Below are 12,576 nucleotides of genomic sequence, written 5' to 3'. Positions count from 1 at the left end.
TAATATATACTAGTTAAATAAATGTAGCCTTCGTAGTTAAAAAATCAATTATTTTGAAGAAATGCAATATCCTTAAAGAGTCTTGTATACACATTGAGCTACTGATTCACAACTCCATAGTGACCGGTAACATAATTAAAAAACACTGTAGAGAGACAACAGGCACTACACCATGTAGGCGTGCCAGAAAAATGCAAAGGTACAATGTCTGGGTCGCTGCTTACCGTCTTGCTCAATGATAGTTTGTCTGCTCTCTCTCTCATGGAGACAGTTCTTGACTTCTTCTGAACCACTTCTGACTTTGCAGAATCCACTGAGGCCACTTTTGTCAAATAAATGCCTTCACCTGTTGCAAAAAGGTTCCTTCTGGCAATGTAGCCGGCATGTTCCTTAATTCTCTCATCCTCCATATCAGTAATTCCACTGATAAATTGTCGACTATAGGATATAAAAAGTAACACTATCACAATGCATAAATAGAATACAGAACATTATAGTGTCCATATAATTTATGATTATCATTTATCATAATATTCACTTATATTTGAACAGAGGATCTGCTGTAACACGTCATTTTCATTACAGAAAAACAAGCTTAGCATACTCCTCTTCTGAATAGACAAGTACATTCAGGTTTCGTAGGCCATTAAGGAGGTCATTAAAAGTAAGTACTTTAATGCTACATTCATAAAAAGAATAGTCTGCTATTGATATGTGTTGCTTTGTCACTTCCTCATTCAACCACACTGCATGTGCATGCAACAGCATGGATAAGTCGCCTCTTCAACAACATGTAGAGAATAATTAAAGAATAAACCAAGGCATGGACTCAGCAACCAGTGGCGACAAAGAAGCAGAAATAACTATTATAATGCAACTTAAGATCAGGAAAACTTTGTACTGGCAAATTCATCAAAAGAAGGCAGAAACATGTTGACCTGTTGAAAAAGGTAAGGTTAAAAACTCTCAAGTCGTTTTTAATCTTTTCGTTGTGGGAGAACTATTACATTTATACTCACACTGCAGCACAATGTTATGAAAAGGGTCCTTTGTTCCTTAAAAAATGGATTAATTCTAAAAATAAATAATTGATCTAGGCTGGACAAAAAGAACTTGACAAAGGCCCGTCCTGGACTTGTGTTCTTGATGAAGAGCAGCCATTAAAGGAAACAAAAATGTGTTCCTCAAAGTGAATGAAAGGAAACAATTTTAAAGATAAAACGTACGTTCACTAAAATGTATCAATGATTACTAGTATATTAGCTACGTTTAGTCATGTGTGAATGCATACACATGTGAGTTCTCCTGGAGATCCATGTCTATCGTAGCTTCTCAATGGTACTCCTGTAATGCTTTTGTGAATTTCTAAAAAATCATAGGCACAAAACAACAGATGACTCATTTGTAAGAGACTCAGACAATGTGTTCTGGGGATTTTCACCCTAAATGTCCAATAATATATCCTTGAGTTTAATCAGAAACAAGTTAGGATTTTAAGTAAGAGAAAATAGCAAATCAAACAGAGTTTTGGATTCAGTCTGTCTCTGTTACATTTACCTGTTCAGTGTCACACATGTTTGCATATGGTATGACACTTGTATTTTTAAATATCTTCAGCAGTGCTGCTTTGCTATAATGAGTTAATCCTAGCTTCCATTTGTCTTTTTTATTAATTTCACTACTCTTACCCCACACTCCATCCACAGAAATGATGGAATAGTTTTTATTCAGATATAATCCTGCTCTGGCCTTGCCTAGTAGAGCTCATTTGTATAGAAGTGTGTGTGTATATACTTATGGACGTGTGCGTTTTAGTGGGATTCCAGTGAAAGCCCCGGGGGCTTACACCAGGGGCGTCTCCTTCATTTGGGTGGTAGTTTGTTATCCTTTTCTTTGAAAGGGGCGGGGCCACGGGGGTGACGTGCACTGAGCGCATGTGTGTTTGGACAGCCGTGTCAGGCTGGCCAACCACACATGTGCTGTAGGCTCTCTCCAGCCCAGCAACGCAGTTGCTGGGCTGGAGAGAGCCTGCACAGGCTCCCACTCTGCCTGGGAGCACCCAGCCAGGGTGCTCCCAGGCAATCCTGACACTGCTCTGAGCAGCGTCAGTATTGGCGCAGGGCAGGCTGGGAGCCTGTGCCTGCCTGGATTGACGAGAGAGAGCGGAGCGGCGCGGAGCGAGGTAAGCGGGTTTTTTAAATATATTTTTTTAATTTAATTTTTACCCGAGCACCCCCACTCCTTCCCTCTACCCCCTGCGCCACGCCACCATGCAGCACGAGCAGCGACTGGCTTACACTGGATAAATGTGCATACATTTAAAGTAAATAGAGGAAACTCAGGTACCAGGAGGCAAGTGAACATTAAAACCAAGATACAGAACAAAAACAGGCAGAAAAGATGGGCAAGTGAGGAAAACCACCAAATAAAAGGCTTCTGCTTAGGATTTACATAGCACAACTCATTTCTGTAACTATGAAAATTGATGAGCATGTATCCGTCAGCACTAACCATATGAAAGTTGATTGTCTGAAGAGAAAAATACTTGCTGTTCTACTTTTTCCTAATTTGTTCTCCCCATAAAAACATGGCTGCATTTATAAGCAGCCCTAACCACATTCTCAAAATATACAGATTGGTGTGACTTTTCCATTCAGAAATACAAACATATGCCCAGGTTTTCTGAGGTGTACGTTCACAGGTACAGTTAGGGTCAGAAATGTATGAGTAATGTTCTTGAATACCCAAAAAGCTGTCTCAGTTTGTGATCATCTCATCTGCAGTAGGTACTCCCAAGGCAACAACTCACCCACAACCGCAAATATGCCATGTTTGCCATAATTAGGCAAAGATCCCGTTCCAATAAATTAGGATATATCACAAGTGGGTGCTGGTGACATATTTTGATTAATGATTGATGATGAGGTGATTTTCGTTTGGGAAACTTGCTCTTAATGTGAGACAAGGTCCAAGGATACCAATTCTTTAATGTTGTGTATTTTAGAATGAAGTTCTGTATATATTTATGGTTCTGTACCAACAAACAGGAGCGGCTCGCGGCACGTGGTAGGGCGGAGCGGAGAAAAATTAATAATAAAACAAAAAAAAGTACCTGACTCTGCCGCCACCACCACCGCGCAGCTCTTCTTTCCTAGACGGCTGGCCAAACATACCTGCGCACTGAGGGGGAGTACTGAGCACACCCCCTCTGTGCTCGTCAACCCTGTGGCCCGCCCCTTCTACAATACAGCGATAACAAACATAGTTTATTTTAGTTGTATTGCAGACATTTGGCAGCTGCTGCTGCTGGCGGGGAGGGCGGGGTGATGCTCCTCCGCCCTAGCAGAGGAGCCGACCTGCTAACAAATACCCTAACTGGCACAAGGAATGTTTTTGCCTGGAGCAAGTAAGGCAGTGAGAAATATATGAACAAAAGAACAAGGGTAAATAAAGGTGTTAAAGACATGAGGCCAAACATACCGTCCTCTGAAGATAGGTACAACGTAATAGTCAACAATTTCATTTTCTTTCTCCTCTGACAGGATGGACTGCTTGGCCCTCTTTGCTCTGGAACTCAACTTGGAAGATTTCTCTTCGAGCATTTTATGGGAAGTTTTAAGCCTGAAATTAAATAAACACACTGTAAGTCTCACATATGGAATTGGCGATCTGGGTGTATAAATGATAGAGGAGAAATACAAAAATATAGTAGTACTGCAACTGTCTCTGTTATTGAGCACTACCTTAAAACATAACTGCATCTTCTACAATACACATGTGAGTTTCCTCATATGTGATGGAGGGCAGATCCACTTCTCAGGGTCCACAGGGCTCACTGTGCTCACTGACCTGTGAGTTACACCCAATACTCAAAAAGGAGCCCTTCGAAAGGATAGTCCATATTTCATTACCAAGGAAAGCATTTCTGCCAAAAGTATAGTTATGAGTTGGGAGCAACAGTATCTCTAGGTGAGGTACCACTCTGCTAGATCATAAGAGCTCTGGTGTTTACATGCTCATTTTTATCAGGTGCAGGAACCCAAGGACAAATTCTATCAGCAAGTAAAGCTGGGCAGTAGTATGTGCAGGTGTGGCACAGCACAACCCACCAACATGCATGGTTCCCCCTTCCCTGGGACAAACCTGCCCTGTAGAGCCCTCCCAACCCCTCCACACCCCCTTTCCCTCTCCCATTTACCAGAAACTGGTGGTAAACGGGAGTGGAAGGAACAAAATTATCCCAACATGTGTGATCCACATGAAGATTTGTACATGGAAATTCTGTGTTCTGATGTTTATTCCACATTCCTATTGCATAGTACAGGGATCAATGAAAGGCTGCAATAAGTGATTTCGAACCTAGTTATATTTGGATCCCTGCATCAAGCAACTCATGGACATGTGTACATGGTTTATGATGATTCTTTGAGAAATATGGCTGAGAAGAATTGCTGACTAAAAAGTTCATACGCGTAATAGATGATCAAATTAAGAGATTACATTTCCCCAAATGTCTACCTTTCACTAAGTCAAAATGATGGGAAGTTTACTTGGATAGGTGTTTTTAATTGAATATGTTTATGAATGTAAAATTTATTGTATAGGTGTGCCATGTTTATGACATTTTGATACTTTTGATCTACAATGAATGATTTTTTATACTAAATATGAAATACATTTTTACAAATTAGGTTAATATCTTGTTCCCTAGTTTGATTAATTCCAAGAATATAGAAATATAATCCAATGGTATCAATTTAGAATAAATATGAGCTATAGTGCTTACATACCTCTACAATTAAAAGGCCGAGCATGTTCAGAAGTTAAATATTCATGATCCATACTAGGTATCAAACTGAACTGATGTATTAACAAACATTCAAGGCTTCTTCGCATTATCATATTGCCACCAGTTTAACTATTTTTTTATTTTAATGCCTGGGTACCTGTAAAGTTCATGCAACACCCAGCTCCTGAGCTGTATGACAATCACAAACTACATCACCTGTAATATTTCAAGATTTACAATGAGACTATTAGACTTCACATGGCTATATAGTGAATTAGTGGTGTTCTGCAAACCACTACAGGATGGATCATGTAATACAATGTGGTTCCAAATTACTGTTGCCCATTTGTGGCAGATTTGTGAGTGCCCTCCTTAAGTCACCAAACAGGTAATTACTAAATAAGGGCAGTGCCCAGACACCCCTATCTTACACTGGTCTTACAATCAATGAATTTCTCCATCAATTTAGAACCATGTTATACCATCAATTTGGTGTTACTGCACGTCACACATAATAACTACTATGTCATGTTGCACTCCATTTGTACTAGTTTTATCCACAGAAGATATCTGTCTACAGTGTCACAGGTGGTGCTGTAATAAAAAAAAAATGCAGAACATATTGGCACTGCATCACATGTTAAGCCTGGCCTGGCCTTAAAGAACAGTGCAATTACACTATTCAAAAACAATATGTTTTTCAAAAATTTAGACAGGAGTAAAGCGATGACATTAGCTAGTTCCACTGACTGCTGATCCATTGGCATTCAAGTAAAAATATTGCTTGGGGGCTAATGGCCTACAACCTGTAATTTAAGGGGAATATTAAATCTCTATTTATGATTATGAGTAACAATGCACCTCTACGGGTGAGGAGGTACTAATGAATGAAAACTTGAAAGGAGCACAGAATCCTGCAAGCATAAAGAGAGGTTAAGCAAACAGCGAGAACACTGGTACGTGCAAATGGTGTTCGAGCTTTTGCAAGTTATAATGAACTGGACAATGTCTTCAAAAACTAAAGGTAATTCTAGCTTTCCTCATGGTAATCTAAGCCTAATGGAACCCTGAGCTGATTAGTCGCCATATCATTTAGAGACAAGAGCTACATACACTTGTTCAAGTATTTGTATCACCCAGTATCACCCTTTTCTTATCAATGATAAAAGTGAAGCACAGTTTCTTATCTGCAATCCTAGTTCTTATTCACGGGAATCTCCACTGAAGGCATAGGCATGGAATAGTCCTATAAAATATATAGAGGAGGCTATATTGTCAATTCAATTCGCATGCTACTTAAAATTGAAAATATACTTAAAAGCAGAACAGTCACTAAAAACATTAGATGGCCCATGAAAAATCTCTTTCGTAAACCTTTTGTAAAGTGAAAGAAGGTAGAGGAATCGGGGCAATGTAGACATACAGGCTGAAGCTATGCTAAGTTGAGAAGTGCCACTGTGCCTTTAAGGGCTCTAAGCCCTGAACAGTGTTCAGTCATGCCCTGTAGATGGCAATTACCTCTATTCTTTTCTACACTGAAAATAATGGATAAAGTTACACAGAGAACATTTACATTTATCATCTTTAGCCTCTCCTTCGGGGGAGGGGGGAGACGGTTGCTTGTGTCTTCAATGGAGATTCTCCTGAATGTGAACTAGAATTACAAGTAAGAAAAAGTTCCTTCTCCTTTAGGGGATCTCCACTCATAATCATTAGCAGAGAATAGAATAGCATTCCAATCCCTAAAACTACAGAAGAAGGGAAAGAAGACAAATCAATGAAAACTACTCAAAAAGACTCCCCAATGAGGCATGCCCTACTTGGGACTCTACTCTAGAATCAGAATCAACACAATAGTATCTCCAGAAGCTGTGACAAACTCTCTAAGTGGCTGTTTTGCAGATTTTGTGAATTTTAATTCTCTAGTAAAGCAGCTGTAGTCATTTTACCTCTGGTGGAATGGGTTTTTGGTTTCCAGTTAAAGCTTTATTTTCTTCTTGGAAGCAAAGCACAATGCAAGAAACAATCCATTTGGACATGGCCTGACCTGTGCTCAATGGAACATAACTAACAATTAACTGTTTGGATTTTCCTATGTCTTTCGTTTTATCTACATAGAATTTAAAATGAATGGAGAAACATTTCTGCTGGAGAAAAGAGCTCTGAAAGAACTTTGGTAAGGTAATAGTTTTGTTTACATGGAAGTCTGAAACTATTTTAGATAGGAATTTCGGATGAGTCTACGTGACCATGCCATTGTTATGGAAAATCTACATGGTTCTAGGGAACATACGCTTGAATGTCACAAACCCTGGACATGGATGTTATCACCATAAGAAAAGAATGGGGCAGCTATGAGTCATGAAAGGACACTATACAACATCCATGGAGGAGAATGCCTCCATATCGGAGGGGAAATCTTTTTAATGAGCTTCAGTTATCCTGAAAAAGAGGTTTTCATTAGGCTCTGGTGGCCAATAGGTGAACTTTTATGAACGAGAAATGCAAGCCAGATCACTGTGCAGGCACTCAACAAAGATGAGCTCTGTTTCCATTACTGCTCACCTTAACCATAGAGCACAGAATCTAAGACAATGTGTTCATCCAAATCATCGGCAAAGTTTAATTTAAAATTACTCTATGTGTGGACCAGATAAATGTTACGATGTCCCAACTGGACTTGTCATTAGCAGCCTTTATAGAAAAGCTGGTAATATGCCACTAATAGCAGGCTTTAAAATAAACAACCTGAAATCTGAGATTCTGAAATGGCCCAGGTTCCTACACTGAATCACAGCTTTGGATTCAGATGGCAAGTGAAGGACAAACTTATGATTCAAAATTGCCACCTTGCTTTCTAAAATTGGTGGGGTTCCACCATCCAAGTTAATGAAGGGGCTACATCAAGACCTTCAGTCTTATCACCATAGGTTGTTTTTTTAGATCCGTAAGATATATATGATAAAGATGACAGCCTTTCCAAAACTCCTACACTTTTTAAGGCTAACAAAAAGATTGAGACTATAAGTAATATAGTCTCAATCTCTTTGTTAAACACATGCCAAAAGGCCTTCAATGATTTTATCTGAAAAAGGAAAACCCATAGAAATTTAACTGCAAAAGAACCTGCATCCTTAGACTGTAACTTGAGAGTCCCAGTTGTATTTGGATACTTTCAAGCATCTCAACGTTGCTTTCTGTGCTGAATGAACACAGAAGGGCACTTAAAAAAACACTGGTCCTTAAAATGCGAGAGTAGCGTCATGCATCTATTGCTTGTTGATGCATGTTCAGGGTCAGCTAAGAAGAATTATCAGCTTTCATGGGAAAGAGAATTAGGTAGACCTTTCACCACAGGCAAGAGGGTTGAGATCCAGAAGAGGACATACAAAACACATAAAATTATAGAATGGTGATAGTGATAACGGTGAATAACAGTGATGTTTTTCACCAAGTGGTTTGAGTGGCATCAAATAGGCAACAAAAGTGATGTTAGAGTTGTCTGTGGTGTCACTCAGAATGCCAGGGTGAAAATAATATATGTTGTTCCCTTTCTACCCATTTACAACTGATTTAAAGTATGCAACCCACAGATCATCAGCCTTCTTTAACTGCTATGAAATTGCAAAGAAGTAATCGGGGAATCATACACCCCTCTCCAAAATGTTAACAAAAAACAAAATGACCTCCTGTCACCCACTCCTACACTCGCTCTTCATTCAACTCTTCCCCTCTCTGACAAAATATTTTTAAAAAACTGACATACTATCACCCACCTCCAACTCCAGTCTGCCTTTCCTCCCCCTCCCTGCCCCAAAGCAGTGCTCTCTGCTTTCACATTGAGAGTGAAGAGTTGGTGCAACATTGAGAGTGGCTCTGCGAAAACAGCTTGTCAGTGTGGCCTGGTTTCTCCTGTCAACGCTTATCTACAGTGACATGCACTGATAGGGAAATGTGACAGTTGGCTTAGGAACAGTGTCGCCTACATTCTCCCGCCACCCCATCAAGACTGTGGAGAGGCGGAAGAAGACAGGTAAGACCATCATTTCGCTGCCTGCCCAGGTCTTTACTAACCAGGGCAAGGTGGGGAACACAGAAGAAGGGAGCACTTCAGCTGGTGTCCTGACCACAGAGGAAACACCTATTGTTTCCCGTTATTGTTACATAATAGTGGTGAATAATTTTAATTTAGTTATTCATGCGGTAGCCTTCCTATGACAATAACATGTCTGTAAAAATCCTTATTTTGTGGCATTACACACCACCCAGAGTTCACAAAAAGGACATTTCTAGGTCAATTCCATGCTGGCAGGGATAATAGGCAAGTATAAACTGGTGTGTGTTTTGGAGATGCTTTAAACTGCCATCCTACTGGAAGGATGCTTTAGAGGACATAAATGACAAAGTTTGTGTAAAAAACAATGGCTCACAATGCTCTTGATCAGAAAACACAAAAGCAGCAGTCTCTGTCTAGAGTCTAGAGACCAGGTTTTTCTCTTTTTAAGTATTCTCAAAACAAAATTATAACTGACCCGCAAGGATACTTAGCTTCACTTATTTTTGGAGACCAATTCAACAATCACTGTTTAGCAATTTATTCTTTCAGTAAAATAGAAAATATTTCAATATATTTTTCAGTATTTTTTAGAAAGTAAGTGCTCACACATGAGGACAAAAGTGCAGTGACAAGTGACAAAGCAAACCATCAAGAAAGGGTAAAAAGACATATGACTCCTTATTCCTCATAAAATTATTTGTAAAGTTAAGGATTAGAGTCTATGGATGACTATTGTTGATGGCGTTTCGACCTAAGGTCAGTACATAGTAATCATCAGGACAGAAAGTGAGCACCAGATATCTACAACAAACAATAATAATAAATGATAGAATAAAGAGGGCCGTTGATCGGAGTGGGCCCATGAATCACTTAAAGAGGGGTCTCGTATTAAAGCAGTAAAGGTCTTGCCTAGTAAGTCATCACCAGAATAGCCAGGATAACCTGATCAGTCAGAGGAACCTCTGGTTCACAAAATAAATCAGGGCATCAGGTAGAAAGCACCCTGAAATGAATAAAGTATGGGCTTATTAAATAAGGATAATTTGGTCAAAAATAAGGATTACAATCTTTTTTTTTAAAGTCCTTTTGAGAGACAATTCAAGGTCTGAAGCTTACGTACATCTTTTTCATGCTCTTCCCCATATTTTAACATTTATTGGCAGTCACCTAAAGTTTCCATCAACTGCCTTAATCTTATTTTCAGTGAGATTCTTCCCAGAAACGTTTGTAGGCAATTCACTGACAGAGGGCAGAGAGATTGTTTCTCACAGTTCAAAGGCAAGAGCTACTGCAACTTTCTTCCCCCCAATCATGTGCGACACTATGCAACTGAAAGAAGTATTTTTTACGTCCCCTTCTTTCAGACATGATGCCCTCAATCATTAGTGGCTGGGTCGTAGAGCTAGCAGTCTGCAGTGGAGCCGTGGGGGGGGGGGGGGGGGGGGGGGGGGGGGGGGGGGTTATTCCCGGTCGATACTGGGATGTCCAGCACACCACTGCAGTTCTCCAGGGTCTGCTTTATGGGTGGGGTCTGGTGCAATTCAAGTCCCTGTGATACTTGAAAAACCCAGTGGGTTTAGCTGGATTGCAGCTTTCCGGGAGAAGAAGAACAGTCACTTCCAGTGAAATCTTACACCCATCCAGCTCCCGGCACATCATCTCCCTGCACTCAGACACTTAACACAGACTTGGGATCCACAGGAGGTCTGCAGCTCTCAGTCTGGGAGTTTACCCATTGCAGTTGGATCCCGATGAAAACAGCGGTCCCCCAGTCATTTCTGTCATACATGTCCACAATTTCAGCTCTAATGGGAACACCACAACTTCCAGTGCTACCTCTTCTTCTCAGACTGTCTCAGGTCCTCATAGCAGTAGCGACAGGTGGAAGATTGGACACCACTCAGGAGCGTTCAAGCTACGTGGCTGTCTCGGTTCCTGGCTGACTCTGCACAGGCAGCTTTTTCAAATCGGATTTGTTCAGTATTGCTACTCATAAATGTATTCACCTCCTTATTAAGACATGCTCTTTATATTTATTGATTTATTTTTGCGATTTTACATAGCGTGGATATATACCAGGGGTATCAGAGTATTTCAAAATAGTGCAGTTGGCAACAATCAACATAAGAAGATTCTTTAGATAAAGCATAGGAAAGGTAAGGAACAGACAGCTGATAGTTTATGGGAGATCATAGACTTGCATGTGTTCATATGGAGAGTCGGAAAGGAGTTTCAGATTCCTGTAGCCCTTCCCAAGGATGATTGGTTCACCTATCGTTCTTGTTTGACGGTGGTGGGCTGCTAGAGAAGGGATTGTGAGTTTCGTCAATCCAGTTTTGCACCTGAAATTTTCAATGTTCCAGTTAGGTAAATGGACGATCAGGAATACAGGGCTTTGTGTGTGGTGCTGGTGGTTTTGCCTCACTTGGAGGCCATTGAAGGGATAGGAGGATTGTGATCCAAATTCAAATTTCTGCTGTGAACTGCTCATAGCAGGGCTAAGTGTGCTTTAGGGATGAACGAGAGAAGCGAGTTCCCTTATTCTAGACTCTTCACACAGAGTTTGGAGTGGCTGTAAACTCAATGAAAGAAAATCCTTCCCCCTTTCCCTGAACTGCAGTATTACGAATGCTCCAGTATAACTAAAGGCGCTTTTTATTTCTATTTAAAAAAAAATATATATTAATATGGTAGGGCACACTATATTTTCCCAAGAAACCAACATCGTAACGCGACTCTGTGGTCAATTGGCATTAACAAAAGTATTACTAGTCTGCTATATCAGAAATGAATATGCACCACTCAATGGTAAATGTGCCATGGATTGCTGTGCTTAACTGAGCCGGGGTCGGAGCTCTGCGTGAAGGGGTTCTGACTTGGAAACCCTTCGATAAGAGGCGGGTTACAGACACGATGGGCTTCCGGTGTATACCACAATGCGAGGGTGGCTAAAAGCATCACACACAGTCAGCCGCACTGTTGTAGGCAATGTGTTGCAAAGGCGATAATAATATTCACAGAACTTGGAATGTTTCCTGTTGAATGTGAAATGTACCAAGTATACCCTCTTATTAATAGCTTCGTATCATATGTTCGACAGACATTCGGCTGCCACCTCCTGGCAGGCCATCTGTTCATGGGGAAAAGTCCTGCATTCACATCTAGAACTTTTACACTGACAACCATTTTTGCAATGATATCAATAAGCAGGGGCGTAGGAGACACAACATTTCTGGGGGGCACAGGGACAACCTTGAGGTGGGCTCCCTGCACAAAGTTTGCACCCAGAAGGGTTGCCGTGGTGGGGGGAGATGGGAAAGGCGGTCGCTTCCAGTCGAATCCTGTGTGGCCTGCAATTCCCTGTCTGCTGGGCCCTTTGCTGCCTGTTAGGCAGCGACTGGCTCTGTGATGCTGTTCGCCTGTGTGAAGTCCTAAGAGGCCTGTACTGCCTGCTGGGCGCAGTGCTTCCTGTCGATTCCTGTGATGCCTGCCATGCACTGTGCTGCCTGTTGGGAGCTTTCTTACTAGTCAGGCTGTGTCAGTCTCTGGGTCTCTGCCTGCCTGTGAAGGCCAGTGAGGCCTATGATTGCTGCGAGGTCCTTGTCTGACTGTCAAGTGGCAGTCTCTGTGCTGCCGCGTTCCTGTGAACTGCTGTGCTGTCTGATAGGGCCAGCCTTAGTGCTGGTGGCGCCCTATGCGACATTGTTTGTTGGTGCCCCCCAGGGACCAC

The 12,576-nt window shown here is 41.2% G+C and overlaps 1 protein-coding gene across 3 annotated transcripts in view; it reads right to left on the bottom strand.

Moving 5' to 3' along the window:
• Positions 1-12,576, bottom strand: part of MYOM1 (myomesin 1) — a 650,420-nt gene that overhangs the window by 543,402 nt on the left and 94,442 nt on the right. For all 3 annotated transcript variants that reach the window (XM_069219961.1, XM_069219960.1, XM_069219962.1), the window contains 2 exons: positions 3,481-3,621; positions 225-438 (listed from right to left, as the gene is read on the bottom strand). In XM_069219961.1, coding sequence (XP_069076062.1) covers positions 225-438; positions 3,481-3,621 — 355 coding nt within the window. The remainder of the gene's footprint in view (positions 1-224; positions 439-3,480; positions 3,622-12,576) is intronic.

The sequence above is a fragment of the Pleurodeles waltl genome, chromosome 2_2 (assembly GCF_031143425.1).
Source record: "Pleurodeles waltl isolate 20211129_DDA chromosome 2_2, aPleWal1.hap1.20221129, whole genome shotgun sequence".
NCBI classification, from domain to species: domain Eukaryota; kingdom Metazoa; phylum Chordata; class Amphibia; order Caudata; family Salamandridae; genus Pleurodeles; species Pleurodeles waltl.
Note: the sequence above shows the minus strand (reverse complement) of the source record. Positions and strands in the feature narration are given on the sequence as shown.